The 16,759-nt window shown below is 42.7% G+C and overlaps 1 protein-coding gene across 5 annotated transcripts in view; it reads left to right on the top strand.

Moving 5' to 3' along the window:
* Positions 1-15,559, top strand: part of WBP4 (WW domain binding protein 4) — a 28,783-nt gene extending 13,224 nt beyond the window's left edge. For all 5 annotated transcript variants that reach the window (XM_053397560.1, XM_053397559.1, XM_053397558.1 and 2 more), the window contains one exon: positions 15,105-15,559. In XM_053397560.1, coding sequence (XP_053253535.1) covers positions 15,105-15,312 — 208 coding nt within the window. In that variant the 3' untranslated portion in view covers positions 15,313-15,559. The remainder of the gene's footprint in view (positions 1-15,104) is intronic.
* The last annotated feature ends 1,200 nt before the right edge of the window (positions 15,560-16,759 follow it).

The raw sequence follows: 16,759 nt of genomic DNA, 5'->3' as shown, positions 1-16,759 counted from the left end.
TTTCAGCAGGGGGCCGGGCCACTGTCCCTCAGACCTTTGGGGGGCTATGTTTTTTGGGGGGTGGGGGAATGAACAAATTCCTGTGCCCCACAAATAACCCAGAGATGCATTTTAAATAAAAGGACACATTCTACTCATGTAAAAACACCAGGCAGGCCCCACAAATAACCCAGAGATGTGTTTTAAATAAAAGGACACATTCTACTCATGTAAAAACATGCTGATTATCCGCGGGCCGGATTTAGAAGGCGATTGGGCCGCATCCGGCCCCCAGGCCTCAGTTTGCCTACCCATGGGTTAAGAGCTCAACCTCGAGCCTACCAAGTGGCGATAGCGATGGCAAAGAGGACCTTCTTCAGGACCTCTATTGCATCTGCAGGAAACTGCAGCAGGAAACTTTACAGGTGGTTTGCCATCAGGGCCTGGTAAAGACCCCAAGATCTCCTTCAAGAATTCCTTGATTCGGAAAGAGGTAGACTCCACCGTGGGAGCAGGGCTAGAGTCCTGTCTAAAGTTGCGTGGGATCAATTCTAATCTGTTATCTCCAATGATGTGGACAGGCTGCTTGGATGAGTGAAACCGACCACCAGTCTCCTTGATCCTTGCCCATCCTGGCTAATAAAAGCAAGCCGGGAAGGACTAGGTGATGGGCTCTGCAGAGTGGTGAATGCTTTCTTCTGTGAGGGACCCTTCCCAGACCCACTGAAAGAGGCAGTTATTAAACTGCTTCTTAAAAAACATCTTTGTACCCGGCCAATATGGCCAATTATCGCCCAGTCTCAAATCTTCCATTCTTGGGCAAGGTGATTGAGCGGGTGGTTGCTGAACAACTGAATGCAAACCATTTGGATCCCTTTGATCATGGAACTGAAACTGCCTTGGTTGCACTGGTGGATGATCTCCGGCGGGCTAGGAGCAAAGGTGAAAGCTATTTCCTTTTTAAAAAAATGAATAAAAATATTTTTCATTTTTTAAACAAATTTTTTATACCTTCACATTTGTTGTTGTTGTTTAGTCGTTAGATTTTATTTTATTTTTTACTTTTGTTGTTTAGTCATGTCCGACTCTTCGTGACCCCATGGACCAGAGCATGCCAGGCACTCCTGTCTTCCACTGCCTCCCTCAGTTTGGTCAGACTCATGTTTATAGCTTCGAGGATACTGTCCAACCATCTCGCCCTCTGTCGTCCCCTTCTCCTTGTGCCCTCCATCTTTCCCAACATCAGGATCTTTTCCAGGGAGTCTTCTCTTCTCATGAGGTGGCCAGAGTATTGGAGCCTCAGCTTCACTATCTGTCCTTCCAGTGGGCACTCAGGGCTGATTTCCTTAAGAATGGATGCGTTTGATCTTCTTGCAGTCCATGGGACTCTCAAGAGTCTCCTCCAGCACCATAATTCAAAAGCATCAATTCTTCAGCGATCAGCCTTCTTTATGGTCCAGCTCTCACTTCCATACATCACTACTGGGAAAACCATGGCTTTAACTATACGGACCTTTGTTGGCAAGGTGATGTCTCTGCTTTCTAAGATGCTGTCTAGGTTTGCCATGGCCTTTCTCCCAAGGAGCAGGCATCTTTTAATTTCGTGACTGCTGTCACCATCTGCAGTGATCATGGAGCCCAAGAAAGTAAAATCTCTCACTGCCTCCATTTCTTCCCCTTCTATTTGCCAGGAGGTGATGGGAACAGTGGCCATGATCTTCGTTTTTTTGATGTTGAGCTTCAGACCATATTTTGCGCTCTCCTCTTTCACCCTCATTAAAAGGTTCTTTAATTCCTCCTCACTTTCTGCCATCAAGGTTGTGTCATCTGCATATCTGAGGTTGTTGATATTTCTTCCGGCGATCTTAATTCCAGCTTGGGATTCATCCAGCCCAGCCTTTCGCATGATGAATTCTGCATATAAGTTAAATAAGCAGGGAGACAATATACAGCCTTGCCGTACTCCTTTCCCAATTTTGAACCAGTCAGTTGTTCCATATCCAGTTCTAGCTGTAGCTTCTTGTCCCACATAGAGATTTCTCAGGAGACAGATGAGGTGATCAGACACTCCCATTTCTTTAAGAACTTGCTGTAGTTTGCTGTGGTCGACACAGTCAAAGGCTTTTGCATAGTCAATGAACCAGAAGTAGATGTCTTTCTGGAACTCTCTAGCTTTCTCCATAATCCAGCACATGTTTGCAATTTGGTCTCTGGTTCCTCTGCCCCTTCTAAATCCAGCTTGCACTTCTGGGAGTTCTCGGTCCACATACTGCTTAAGCCTGCCTTGTAGAAGTTTAAGCATAACCTTGCTAGCGTGTGAAATGAGTGCAATTGTGCGGTAGCTGGAGCATTCTTTGGCACTGCCCTTCTTTGGGATTGGGATGTAGACTGATCTTCTCCAATCCTCTGGCCACTGCTGAGTTTTCCAAATTTGCTGGCATATTGAGTGTAGCACCTTAACAGCGTCATCGTTTAAAATTTTAAATAGTTCAGCTGCAATATCATCACTTCCACTGGCCTTGTTATTAGCAGTGCTTTCTAAGGCCCATTTGACTTCACTCTCCAGGATGTCAGGCTCAAGGTCAGCAACCACACTACCTGGGGTATATGAGACATCCATATCTTTCTGGTATAATTCCTCTGTGTATTCTTGCCACCACTTCTTGATGTCTTCTGCTTCTGTTAGGTCATTTCCACTTTTGTCTTTTATTATGGTAATCTTTGTACGAAATGTTCCTTTCATAACTCCAATTTTCTTGAACAGATCTCTGGTTTTTCCCATTCTATTGTTTTCCTCTGTTTCTTTGCATTGCTCGCTTAAGAAGGCCGTCTTGTCTCTCCTTGCTATTTTTTGGAAATCTGAACAAAGAAACAGTGGGGTCACTTAGAGGAGAAGATGGTGAAATGCAAACAGGGGACACAAAAAGGGCTGAACTCCTCAATGCCTTCTTTGCCTCAGTCTTCTCCGATAAAGAAAACAATGTCCGACCTGAAGAATTTGTAGCAAATGATTCAGCAGAGGAAACACAGCCCAGAATAACTAAGGAGATAGTACAAGAATACTTGGCTAGTTTAGATGTATTCAAGTCTCCAGGGCCAGATGAACTGCATCCAAGAGTATTAAAAGAACTGGCAGATGTGATCTCAGAACCACTGGCAGTCATCTTTGAGAATTCCTGGAGAACAGGCAAAGTGCCGGCAGACTGGAGGAGGGCAAATGTTGTCCCTATTTTCAAAAAGGGGAAAAGAGAGGACCCAAATAATTACCGCCCAGTCAGTCTGACATCAATACCAGGGAAGAATCTGGAGCAGATCATTAAGCAAACAGTCTGTGAGCACCTAGAAAGGAATGCTGTGATCACCAATAGTCAGCATGGATTTCTGAAAAATAAGTCATGTCAGACTAACCTGATCTCGTTTTTTGACAGAATTACAAGCCTGGTAGATGAAGGGAACGCAGTGGATGTAGCCTACCTTGATTTCAGCAAGGCATTTGACAAGGTGTCCCATGATATTCTTGTAAAGAAGCTGGTAAAATGCGGTCTTGACTATGCTACCACTCAGTGGATTTGTAACTGGCTGGCTGACCGAACCCAAAGGGTGCTCATCAATGGTTCCTCTTCATCCTGGAGAAGAGTGACTAGTGGGGCGCCACAGGGTTCTGTCTTGGGCCCGGTCTTATTCAACATCTTTATCAATGACTTGGATGATGGACTCAAGGGCATCCTGATCAAATTTGCAGATGACACCAAACTGGGAGGGGTGGCTAACACCCCAGAGGACAGGATCACACTTCAAAACGACCTTGACAGATTAGAGAACTGGGCCAAAACAAACAAGATGAATTTTAACAGGGAGAAATGTAAAGTATTGCACTTGGGCAAAAAAATGAGAGGCACAAATACAAGATGGGTGACACCTGGCTTGAGAGCACTACATGTGAAAAGGATCTAGGAGTCTTGGTTGACCACAAACTTGACATGAGCCAACAGTGTGACGCGGCAGCTAAAAAAGCCAATGCAATTCTGGGCTGCATCAATAGGAGTATAGCATCTAGATCAAGGGAAGTAATAGTGCCACTGTATTCTGCTCTGGTCAGACCTCACCTGGAGGTCTGTGTCCAGTTCTGGGCACCACAGTTCAAGAAGGACACTGACAAACTGGAACGTGTCCAGAGGAGGGCAACCAAAATGGTCAAAGGCCTGGAAACGATGCCTTATGAGGAACGGCTAAGGGAGCTGGGCATGTTTAGCCTGGAGAAGAGGAGGTTAAGGGGTGATATGATAGCCATGTTCAAATATATAAAAGGATGTCACATAGAGGAGGGAGAAAGGTTGTTTTCTGCTGCTCCAGAGAAGCGGACACGGAGCAATGGATCCAAACTACAAGAAAGAAGATTCCACCTAAACATTAGGAAGAACTTCCTGACAGTAAGAGCTGTTTGACAGTGGAATTTGCTGCCAAGGAGTGTGGTGGAGTCTCCTTCTTTGGAGGTCTTTAAGCAGAGGCTTGACAACCATATGTCAGGAGTGCTCTGATGGTGTTTCCTGCTTGGCAGGGGGTTGGACTCGATGGCCCTTGTGGTCTCTTCCAACTCTATGATTCTATGATCACCAGATGGGCAGCATCGAAATTAGATTGATTATATTTCTGCAGCCAAAAATGGAGAAGCTCTATACAGTCAGCAAAAACAAGACCTGGAGCTGACTGTGGCTCAGATCATCAGTTTCTTATAGCAAAATTCAAGCTTAATGGACATGGTGATGTCCATGTATAGAGTCGTCTCTTGTGTTGTTGGAAAAGAGTGTTTGTGATGACCAGCTTCTTCTCTTGGCAGAACTCTCTTAGCCTTTGCCCTGCTTCGTTTTGAACTCCAAGGCCAAACTTGCCAGTTGTTCCTTTTATCTCTTGACTCCCTACTTTAGCATTCCAATCCCCTATAATGAGAAGAACATCCTTCTTTGGTCTCATTTCTATAAGGTGTTGTAAGTCTTCATAGAATTGGTCAATTTCAGTTTCTTCAGCACCAGTGGTTGGTGCATAAACTTGGATTACTGTGATGTTAAAAGGTCTGCCTTGGATTCGTATTGAGATCATTCTATCATTTTTGAGATTGCACCCCAGTACAGCTTTTGCCACTCTTTTGTTGACTATGAGGGCCACTCCATTTCTTTTACAGGATTCTTGTCCACAGTAGTAGATATGATGGTCATCCGAACTGAATTCGCCCATTTCCGTCCATTTTAGTTCACTGATGCCCAGAATGTCAATATTTATTCTTGCCATCTCATTTTTGACCACATCCAACTTACCAAGGTTCATGGTTCTTACATTCCAGGTTCCTATGCAATATTTTTCTTTACAGCATTGGACTTTCCTTTCGCCTCCAGGCATATCTGCAACTGAGCGTCCTTTCAGGTTTGGCCCAGCCGCTTCATTAGCTCTGGATCTACTTGTACTTGTCCTCCGCTCTTCCTCAGTAGCATGTTGGACGCCTTCCGACCTGAGGGGCTCATCTTCCAGCATCATAACTTTTATATGCCTGTTGTCTTTGTCCATGGAGTTTTCTTGGCAGGGATACTGGAGTGGCTTGCCGGTTCCTCCTCCAGGTGGATCACGTTTGGTCAAAACTCCACTATGACCTGTTCATCTTGGGTGGCCCCGCACGGCATAGCTCATAGCTTCTCTGAGTTATTCAGGCCCCTTCGCCACGGCAAGGCAGTGATCCATGAAGGGGACATTCACATTATTTTCAATTTTTTCACTCCTGGGATTACTTAGATCCCTTGGCCTCCCCCAACACTACACAAATTTTCTCCTATTTCTTTGCATCTAAACACATTTTTCTAGTTCATTTTCTCACTCTTTCCTTTAACTAATATTACATTATTCGTGTTACAATAAGCTGTTTCCTAGTTCTGCTGGATCTCTCAGCAGCCTTTGTTACCATCGAGCATAACATTCTTCTGGACCGTCTAGAGGAGCTGAGAGCTGGGGGCACTGTTATACGGTGGTTCCATTCCCTCCTCCTGGGCCGTGTCCAGAAAGTGGTGTTGGGGGATGACTATTTGGAGCCCTGGTCTCTCACTTGTGGGGTGCCTCAGGGTTCCGTCCTTTCTCCGTTATTGGGGGGTTTTGGCTGGGTGTTCATCAGTATGCAGAAGATACCCAGCTCTACCTCTCTTTTAAATCAGAACCAGTGAAGGCGGTGAAGGTCCTATGTGAGTGTCTGGAGGCAGTTGGAGGATGGATGGTGGCTAACAGATTCAGGCTGAATCCTGACAAGACAGAAATACTGTTTTGGGGGGACAGGGGGTGGGCAGGTATAGGGGACTCCTTGGTCCTGAATGGGGTAACTGTGCCCCCGAAAGACTAGGTGCACAGCCTGGGAGTCATTTTGGACTCACAGCTGTCCATGGAGGCTCAAGGCAATTCTGTGTCCATAGCAGCTGTCTCCCAGCTCCATCTGGTACGCAGGCTGAGACCCTCCCTGCCTGCAGAATGTCTCGCGAGACTGGTGCATGCTCTGGTTATCTCCTGCTTGGACTACTGCAATGTGCTCTATGAGGGGCTACCTTTGTTTTGTTTTTTTAAATAATATTTATTGCTTTTAAACATTACAAAAAAGAAAAAAGGAAAGGAGAGAAACAATACAATACAATGAATAAACAATACACAACACAACATTCACACAATAAACTAAACAAAACAGAGCAAAAATGATTTAAAACACATATTATATCTTTTCAATATCATATCTTACATTCACTTGTTTCAACGACCTCCTCACACCTCCCTTTTTGTATTCCACTTCTATTAATTGTTTCAGCAATTCCTTTCCATCTTCCTCTATTTTCTGTCATATAGTTATCTTAACATATTTTAACCTTATTTTCCCTTTAATACTCCAATAGTCTATTTGTACTTAATTCCTTATAACATTTCTACTAAAGCCGTATAACTTCATTCCAACATTTTTCTAACACTCATTAATTTTACAATATTTCTATAAATAGTCTTTATTTTTTTTTCCCAATCTTCTTCCACCGTCTCTTCTCCCTGGTTTCGGATTCTGCCAGTCGTTTCCGCCAATTCCATATAGTCCATCAACCTGGTGATCTTCTGTCCGAGGCTCTTAACTCTTTTCCAAGTCCCAGTCCCTTCTGCAAGTCTTCTTCATATTTATACATGCACTTTACTTTGTCTTCTGCTGATCTTATTTTTGTTTTCCTTCCTTTGAAGCTGAAGAGTAGATCTCAGGGAAACTCCCACCTAGAGATGATTTTATTCCTTCTCGACAGGGCAACCAAGTCTCCGTAGTTAAAACTGAGGTGCAAAAGATATTTCAGGACGTCTTTCAAAATTTCTCCAAGTCTGAAGGCCCTCACAATTTTAATCTCTTCTTGACCCAAGTCCAGGTCCCAAAAATCAGCAAATTCCTCTGTGAGGGGATCTATCAAACTTTCCTTCTCCAGTTCAGGTAGGGCTCTGATCCTCAAAATCTTGTTTTCTTTAAATTCAATCATAGAAGGCATCAACTTATGGTCATCAAATTGCATCTGTAAGGCTGGGGCTCTCTCTCTCTCCAATTGTGTTACTTTAGGTTCAACGGCAGCAACTTTCTCCCTAGCCTTCTCCGCAGTTTGCCATGTCAAAGTGGATTCCTGTATCAATTTCTGAATAGTTTCTATATTGATGTTCACTTTTTGTCCCAAATTATCGATTTTGGTAGTTACCACATCCACCTTCTTGTTGAGCTGTTCCAGTGAGTCATTTATCTTACTTAATACAGCCACTAAGGCCTCGTCTGTCGACATTCTTAACCAATTCAAGGTCAATCCCAGAGTCTCACAGCTTTTTATCTTGCAGCTGGAAATTCCCCCAGCTCAGCTCTTGTAACAGTTTCAATAGCTTCCTCTAGAGGGAAACAGTTTCTATTTGTATTGGTCCTTTTAAACACAGTTCAAACAATAAAGTTAGTTTCAATTTTCAGTTACTTTTACTCCTTTTTAAACGCAGACGGAGACAATGGAAACAATATATTTCTCTTATTTAACTAGCTGTCAGTGAACGTTCTAATCACAGTCAATGAGCATTCTAAAGCACGTCAGTCCTGCTGGCAGCCCGTTTCCAGGATCGGAGCAATGGTATTTTAATTCTGTTCGCTCTCTCCTGCAGGTATATTCAGTCCAAAGCTTCTCCCCCTCTTCTCCTGCCACCAAGGGGGTTTAGTATTTTTTACTGATGGAAACTTAGTCCTTTACAATGAGCTTTCCACAACTTCAGCTTGCATCCTCATTGCTTCAGTCTATTTACAGAAGGGGAAGGTGGACTTCCTGTTTTGGACCTCCCCGTTTCGACACCAAATTAAGACGTTTAAAAATCCAATTCTCCGCTCTACTCACTGGTAGTTGCTTTAAGATCAAGTTGTCCACAGGAAAAAGTCAGCGCTCTCCGGCAACAGCTATGCGGCTTCGCTCCGTGGAAGAAGCAGTCAATTCGAAGCACCGCGCCACTCACCCCACGTCGCTCCGGATCCCCGAAACCGGGTTTCCCCGTGAGTAGGGGAGGCACAAAAGGTGCCAGCTGAATCCCACGTTCACAGGCTTCACCCTCCTGTGATTTGTAGTGGGTCTCCGCCTTCGCCATGGCGGCCAGACCCGAATTTCCACAAGGCAAATTCCTCCCGATCAGAGGAATTCCGCCATTACCGGAGGCGCCAACCCGGAAGTCCTGAGGGGCTACCTTTGAAGGTGACCCAGAAACTACAACTAATCCAAAATGTGGCAACTAGACTGGTGACTGGGAGTATCCGCCGAGTCCACATAACACCAGTCTTCCAGCGAGGCACCATGGCGGCCGCCACAGCAGAAAACAGCTCCTGAAGCCAGCCAAAGTAAACGGCTCTGGCTGGCTGACTCCCGGGCTACCAGGACTGCTGCCGCCAGCGCTGCTAGCATAGAGGAATCGGGGGTGCCCGGTACGTCTACCAGAGGAGCCTAACCCCCCCCCCCCGTGGCTTTGATCGAGCTGGGAAGGCACCCGGGCACCCTTCCAACGGCCCAGAGGAGCTCCAGGGCCAGGAGGACCACGGAGCTAATGCGAAGGAGAAGGAAAGGGGGGGAGAGGAAGAGGAAGAAAGAAAAAGGAGCCCCAACCTTACCGCTGCTGCTGCCATCGCCGCTGCTGACGGGAAAGAAGAGGAGAGGTAGGTGAGCATTGGGAGGGCAAAGGAGGCCACGTGGCTGAGCCCGACCCAAGCCTACCCCTCCGGTGGCTAGTGCGCCGAAAGCAAGCCTCAGAGGAAGCAAACAAGCAGACCTCAAAGATCACAGTAGATGCTGCAACATCCGCTTCCGCAACTTTCCTGAAAAAGTGGAGGAGAAAAGCCCAGCAGACCTAATTGTACGCTGGCTGAAAAATACAATCCCAAACCTGACACTCAAGGTACTTCAAGGTAAATTATTTAGACAATGTAACAACCCCCCTCCTATGGAACACAATGAAAGCGGTCACCAGAGGAGCTTGCATAAAAGAGAAAGCATTCCTTAAAAAACAAACCTCCACAAAAATTAGCAAAATAGAGCAAGACATCACAGCCATCTTATCACGCTACAAACAAACAGGATCTAAAAAACTCCTCAAACTTATAGAACAAAAAAGGAGAGAGCTAGACTCCCTAGAAATCGGCAAAACAATGGTCAGTATTCTATACTCTAAACAATGCTTCTATGAATATGGAGGGGAAAACTCCAGACTACTAGCAAATAGATGTAGGAAAAAAGCACTCAAAACAAGAATACACTGCAATCACCAAAAAAGATGGCAACATAACATTCTCCCCCAAAGAAATAACCTCAGGCTTTACAGAATTCTATTCCAACCTATACACCTCCCATAACCCACCTGAGAAGGAAATCAGAAAATTCCTAGTGGGACTGACCATGCCTACCTTAACTGATGAGAAACAGGAATTCATGGACAGTCCTATCACCCCAGAGGAAATAGATACGGTCCTCAAAAACCTGAAACCACACAAAGCCCCAGGCCCAGACGGCTTCACAGCAGCATTCTATAGGAAATTCAAAGAACCCCTGATGCCCTACATGACCCGCCTATTCAATGAAATCATAAAAGGGGGGCCCATCCCCAAAACCTGGACTCACTCCAAAATAGTCTCCATCCCCAAACCACTGAAAGACAGCCTCAAAGTAGAATCATACTGCCCAATCTCATTAATAAACCAATACTACAAGATACGCACATCAGTCTTGGCCAACCGCTAAAAATCTTCCTGCACAGGTTAATAGCCCCAGTCCAGACTGGCTTTGTCCCTGGTTGCAGTATTACAGACCCCATCAGGAAACTACTGAACCTGATCGAACACAGCAAGGCAACTAAACTCCCACTGACAATTATGTCCCTAATTAATAATATGTCCCTGCAATAAACCCAGATGCCAACTTTGCTGCCACATACACCCGGACAACACCATTACTGGCCCCAACAACATCACACATACCATCTCGGGACTATTTAATTGCTCATCGTCTAACATTGTATATGCCATCAAATGCCAACAGTGTCCTTCAGCTCTCTATATTGGACAAACAGGCCAAACCTTACGCCAAAGAATAAACGGACATAAATCGGACATCAAGAATCACAAGACAGAGAAACCAGTAGGAGAACACTTCAATCTCCCAGGACATTCTATACAAGATCTCAAAGTAGCTGTTTTACTACAAAGGAATTTCAGAAATAGACTGGAAAGAGAAGCTGCTGAATTGCAACTCATTACCAAACTTAAAACCATGGAGAGACCTGGTCTGAACAAAGACATTGGATTCTTATCTCATTATACATGACAAAGCCATTTTTCACCTTCTCACCCCTTGCTTTTTCCTGTAAGACCTATTGCAGTCGTTAAGAGTCGTCAACAGGCTCATCACAGCTATCTGCCAATCACCCATTCCCACCACCCTTCTGAGTAATACCCCTCCCCACCTTCTCACTATATAGAAGGATCTGGCAACTTCTGTTTCAGTGTATCTGAAGAAGTGTGCATGCACACGAAAGCTCATACCAAGAACTAACTTAGTTGGTCTTTAAGGTGCTACTGGAAGGGGAAAATTTTTTTTGTTTTGACTATGGCAGACCAACACGGCTACCTATCTGTAACTGGAATTATGTCCCTAGACATCCTTGCTTAGAATGGGAATACATATTAGCAGTACTAACTAACATGAAATTTGGCCCCAACTTCCTACAAATCCTCAAACAAATATACTCCCAAGCCTCAGCAAAATGCAGAACTAACAATATGGACTCAAATACTATAGCATTCCAAAGAGGCCCGAAGCAAGGATGCCCACTGTCTCCCTTCTTATTTATCCTGGCTCTGGAACCCTTAACAATCTAAATCCGAGCAGCCACAGAAATCAAGGGAGTGGAAATAAAAGGCAGAACCTATAAATTAGGGCTCTTTGCAGATGACCTAATGGTCACAACACCAGACCCCATAAGCACAACAACCTTCCTAATCAGAGAACTCAACACATTTGCAATGGTGTCAGGCCTACAGGTAAATTTTGCAGAGTCAGAAGCTGTGCTTCAACACCCCTCCTCACACCCAAAAAGAACTCACTAATGTCACCAAGATAAAACTTTGCCACACCAAGTTCAGATACCTAGGGGTACAAATAACCAGAAACCTCAATAAATTGTACCTCCACAACTACAATCCCCTGTGACGACAAATTAACAAAGACCTAAAAAGATGGAACAACATGAATTTCACTCTCTCAGTCAAAATAGCCATGATCCAAATGATCACCCTCCCAAAACTAACCTACCTATTCCAAACCCTCCCAATCTGGATTCCCCCAACCCAACTCCACAGATGGCAGAGAAAACTACACTCTTTTATCTTCTCACATAAAAAACCCAAGAATAAGCCCCAAATACCTGCACCTCCCCACCTCAAAAGGAGGATGGGGAATCCCCAACATAGAAGCATATTACATTGCCAACCAAATACGCCATATAATCCCATACATATTAGAAGATGAGAGAAAACAATGGATACACCTAGAGAGGAAAACAATTGAAAATACCTGCACCACAGCATACCCACTCCTCCCAAACAAACTAAGGAAGATTCCCACAACAGTTAACAGGTACACATAGACCATGCTCAAACCAGGGAAAGCAGAAATAGGCAAACTATCCCCAACCCCATCCCCACCAATCCCCCTGGCGTACCACCCAATATTCCACCATGCAGCACAAAACCTCCAAATAAAAACCTGGCAAACCAAAGGCTTATATTGCCTAATAGACTTCTATAAAAATAACAAACCTCTGTCAACACAAGAAATACAGGACAAACTAGAAGACACCCAAATGCCCTGGTTAGCACAACACCAACTACATGCTCTCTTAAACAATCCAGCAGTAAAATCAGTAGCAACTAGGCCCCTGACAACCTTCGAAAATCTCCTCCTAACAACAAAGGGGCACGGTAAAGTGATGGTATCCGCAATATGCAAAATGCTACTCCAAAATCCCACGAACCCCCTGGACATAATAAAAAAAAATGGGAGGATGACATAGGCTATGAGATTAACCCCACTCAATGGACCAGAATGTGGTCTAAACAACCCTTTAAATCCATATCAACGAAAAGGAAAGAACTTACTCTGAAACTCACCTACAGGTGGTACCTAACACCAAGAAAACTAGCGCTAATATGCCCAGGAACCTCACCAAAATGCTGGAGAGGGTGCACCTCCACAGGCACATACCTCCACATGTGGTGGGAGTGCCCCAAAATCCAACTATTCTGGACAACAGCTATACGAGAAATATGTAAAATAACTAAGCAAGTATTAGAAATCACCCCAGAACTGGCCCTACTAAACATCTTCGAAGACAATAATGCCCATTTACACCACAAAGAACTCATAACCCACCTACTTTCAGCAACCAGAAACATCATAACCAGATACTGGAGAGACCTGTCAGGAGTAAGCATGGACCAATGGCACCAAATAGTATGGGAAACAGCCTTACTAGAAAAATTTACCAATAAACTGAAACTGACACAGGGACAAATAGAAGAAGATGCCTTCACCCCGGTATGGCTCCCCTTTATCACATACACAGCCCAACAAGATGACGACAAAAATCCACCAACAGCGTACAAATCAATATGGCTAACCTGATCCAAAACACACACCCCCCACTCACACATGAAAACAAAGATCACCACAGCCAATCATAAACAAACAACCACACCCTAGGTCAACCCCACCCCAACCTCTCTCACCACCAAAGGAACACAAGTGAATAGCAGAGAACCTGCACAAGCGATGCTGACACAAAACCCCACATATATTAAGTAAAATAGAAACATTGGCACCCCACTCCACTCCCACTCACCTTTCCCCCCTCCACCTCTTTCCCCCTTTTCTTTCTAATATCTCAACAAATGAAACTGATCTGTAAAAAAATGTTACTTGGGGGAAAAAGAGAGAGAGAGATTGCACATACTTTTGTAAACCAAGAAAATCTTTAATAAAAATATATTTAAAAATAAATTTACATTTAATAAAAATGCATTTTAAAAAAAACCACCACTCATGAAAGACCTACCTTGGCTCCCAGTACGTTTCCAAGCACAATTCTTTTAGAAGATATCTGAAGGCAGCCCTGTTTAGGGAAGGTTTTTTTTATAAATCTTTTTTATTGAGTTTTACATTGCAAATTTAAATTCAAACATTAAACATCAACATCATCATTTAGCATCATTAGGATCCCCTGAATCCTTTGACTCCCCATCTCCCTTCCATGGTTACCATTTTCAATCTTTTTCAGCTGCTTCACTTATTTTCTGTTTTTCTTAAATAATCCATTTTTACCTTTATTTTTAGTACATTACAAGCATCACTCAAATCCTGCCAAAGTTTTTAGTTGTTTACAGTGTTCTCTTAAGTACAGTGTAAAATTTTCCTACTCCTTAAAGTTCTTCTCTTCCTGGTTTCTGATCTTCCCAGTCATTTTTGGCATCATCTTCATCAGCCATTCGTCTCTGGTCAGGACTTTATCTTCTTTCCATCTCTGGGCCAGTAGTATCCTCACTGCTGTCATCACATACATGAATAATTGTTGCTGCTACTTTGGTATCTCTGCACCTAAAATTCCTAATAAAAAAGCCTCTGGTTTTTTTCACAAACATTCTTTTAAACATTTTTTTCAACTCACTATAGATCATTTCCTAGAATGCGTTTGTTATCTTGCACGTCCACCACATGTGGTAGAACATGCCTTCCTTCTCCTAATATTTGCAACATACCTTTGAAGCAATTCTATACATCTTTGCTAATTTTATAGGTGTTAAATACCACTGACACATCATTTTCATATAGTTCTCCTTCAGCGCACAGCATGCTGTAAATTTTAACTTTTCCCAAAATGAAAATTAGATATTGTGCCCCTTGTATCATTACTGATTTAACTTCTTCATCCTTAGTATGCCACTCTAACAACTTACACATTTTGGAAGGTAACTTCATAATGTTTTCCAATAAATCCTTTTCAGACCTTGACATTTCCTTACTAAATCCATTTTTCTTATCCATTTTAAACACATTGTTTAATTGGTGATATTGCAACCAGTCTGTTGTTTAGGGAAGTTTTTAATGTTTGATGTTTTATCGTGTTTTTAATATTCTGTTGAGAGCCGCCCAGAGTCACTGGGGAAACCCAGCCAGATGGGTGGGGTGTAAATAATAATAATAATAATCCACCCAGCCCTCCCATGCTGCCCAAGGGCACACCTGGGGAGTGTCCCTTCAAACCTGTCCCCAACCTCGCTTGCTCCCATAAACTTACGTTGTCAATTTTACGTATGCAATTAACTTAACACTAGTCTGATTATATTGTTCTTTTATGTTGCCTATTTGATTCAAGGCTGAGCAGTGTTTTTGCTTGATGGGTTTTTGTTGTCAGCTTTTGTGTTTGAATTCCCTTACCGATGTCACGTGATTTTGGTTTGATATATTAGTGGAACTTGCATTTGTTTAATGCTTCTTTTTGTTTTGTTTTGTTTTGTTTTATCTTAGTGAAAAAATAGACTTGGAGCTTCCCAACGTGGAAAGTGACTCTCTGCCAGCCCCAGTTCTGGAAGCCCCAGAGGATGCCAAAGTGATATTTAAAGAAAGAACTGTCACTTCTCTTGGAGACACAACAGACGGAATACCAGTTTTCAAAAAGCGAAAATTTGAAAATGGAAAATCTAGAAACATACGACAGAGACTGAATGATCACTAACAGACTAACTATACTGCAGTGGGGGGTGTTTTTTCACGGAAGAGAGAAGAGGGGGAAGAAAACAAAATATTTTAAACTATTTCTTTGACGGAAATGGTTGGAAATTAGAAGCTTTTAATTCTTCCAAGTTTATTGGGTGTAAATTGTATTATACTACTTATTTTTGAGGTGATACTAATTTTGTTTGCTAAACAAAGGTTTTTTTTCCTTTATGCAGTCATCTAAATATATTTTTTTACATACCTCATCATCTGAATTTGTGTTTCTTGTCTTACCATCAGTATGTGGTAATAGTGAGTCATTTTCTAAGGGAAATGGGAGTTTAGCTGCTCCATTGCTTATGTTCTATTCCTTTGGTGGGTTATCATCAGTGAATAGCAGAGGGGATCCAATTTCATGGTGGTTGCTTTCTAAAATAGTATTGTAATTTATATGGTAGCTTGTCATAATATTAAGTATTGACGAACGGTGACAGAAGAGCACCTCCCCTTTGGTTTTTAAAGTTAAACAGTGAATATCTAACTACACCTTTTAAATTTCTGGAGAGTTTTGAAATGTGATGCAGCAATTGGCATCAAACCTTTCTCTCATTTACCTTAACAGAAAGTAGTAGAATACACAACAATTTACCATTCAAAGCCTAGGTAAGATCTCAATGTGATATTTCAGCCCCATGTTATGGACAACAATATTACCTTTTTTTCTTCTTCTTCTTCTTTTTTTTTTTTTTTTTTTTGGTTTCAAATATTTCTGCTTTTCTTCTTGCTACTTTTTTGTGCTTTTGTGATGGTAGCTTGTATATTCCTCCATCTTTTTTTACATTTTTATTGGTTTTTTTAACATACCATTTCCAACAATCATATAACATAACTTCTTATCTTATACAATATTTTAGACTTCTGTCAACGCCTCTGATGATTTTTCGTTCTTTATCACTTATTCTGCATTTCTTAATTTCTCTATTACTCTTAATTATCATTAACTAACAATTCTTCTCATAGTCTTTCTTGCAATAATTCAAATAGTCCTCCTTACAAAACTTCTTGCAATCCTACTAGCGTGATCTGTTCATTACCATTACTTTTCAAATAGTTCATATATTTACTCTAGTCTTCTAAGAAACTCTGGTCCCGCAGGTTTCGAATCCTTCCTGTTAATTTATGTGATTCTGCATAGTCCATCAATTTTGTCTGCCATTCTTCTTTCGTCGGTAATTCTTGCTCACTTGTATATTCCTTAGATTTCATTGTTTTTCTTTGGCAGGCTTTGGATGAGGGAAAGGAATGTTTTATGGATGAGATAAATAGACAAGGGCAGGTCTCTTTCTGCACTGCGGCAGAGTCCGTGGGACCATGGTCTCTCCGTTTCTGGTCTGTGCAGTGGCAGAATGGTAGCCTGGGCTGCGTGTACTTGTGGCCCAAAAACCTGATCCTGGGACACGAAGGTA

Source organism: Podarcis raffonei, chromosome 7, assembly GCF_027172205.1.
Source record: "Podarcis raffonei isolate rPodRaf1 chromosome 7, rPodRaf1.pri, whole genome shotgun sequence".
Classification (NCBI taxonomy): domain Eukaryota; kingdom Metazoa; phylum Chordata; class Lepidosauria; order Squamata; family Lacertidae; genus Podarcis; species Podarcis raffonei.
This window is presented reverse-complemented; position numbering and strand designations above follow the sequence as displayed.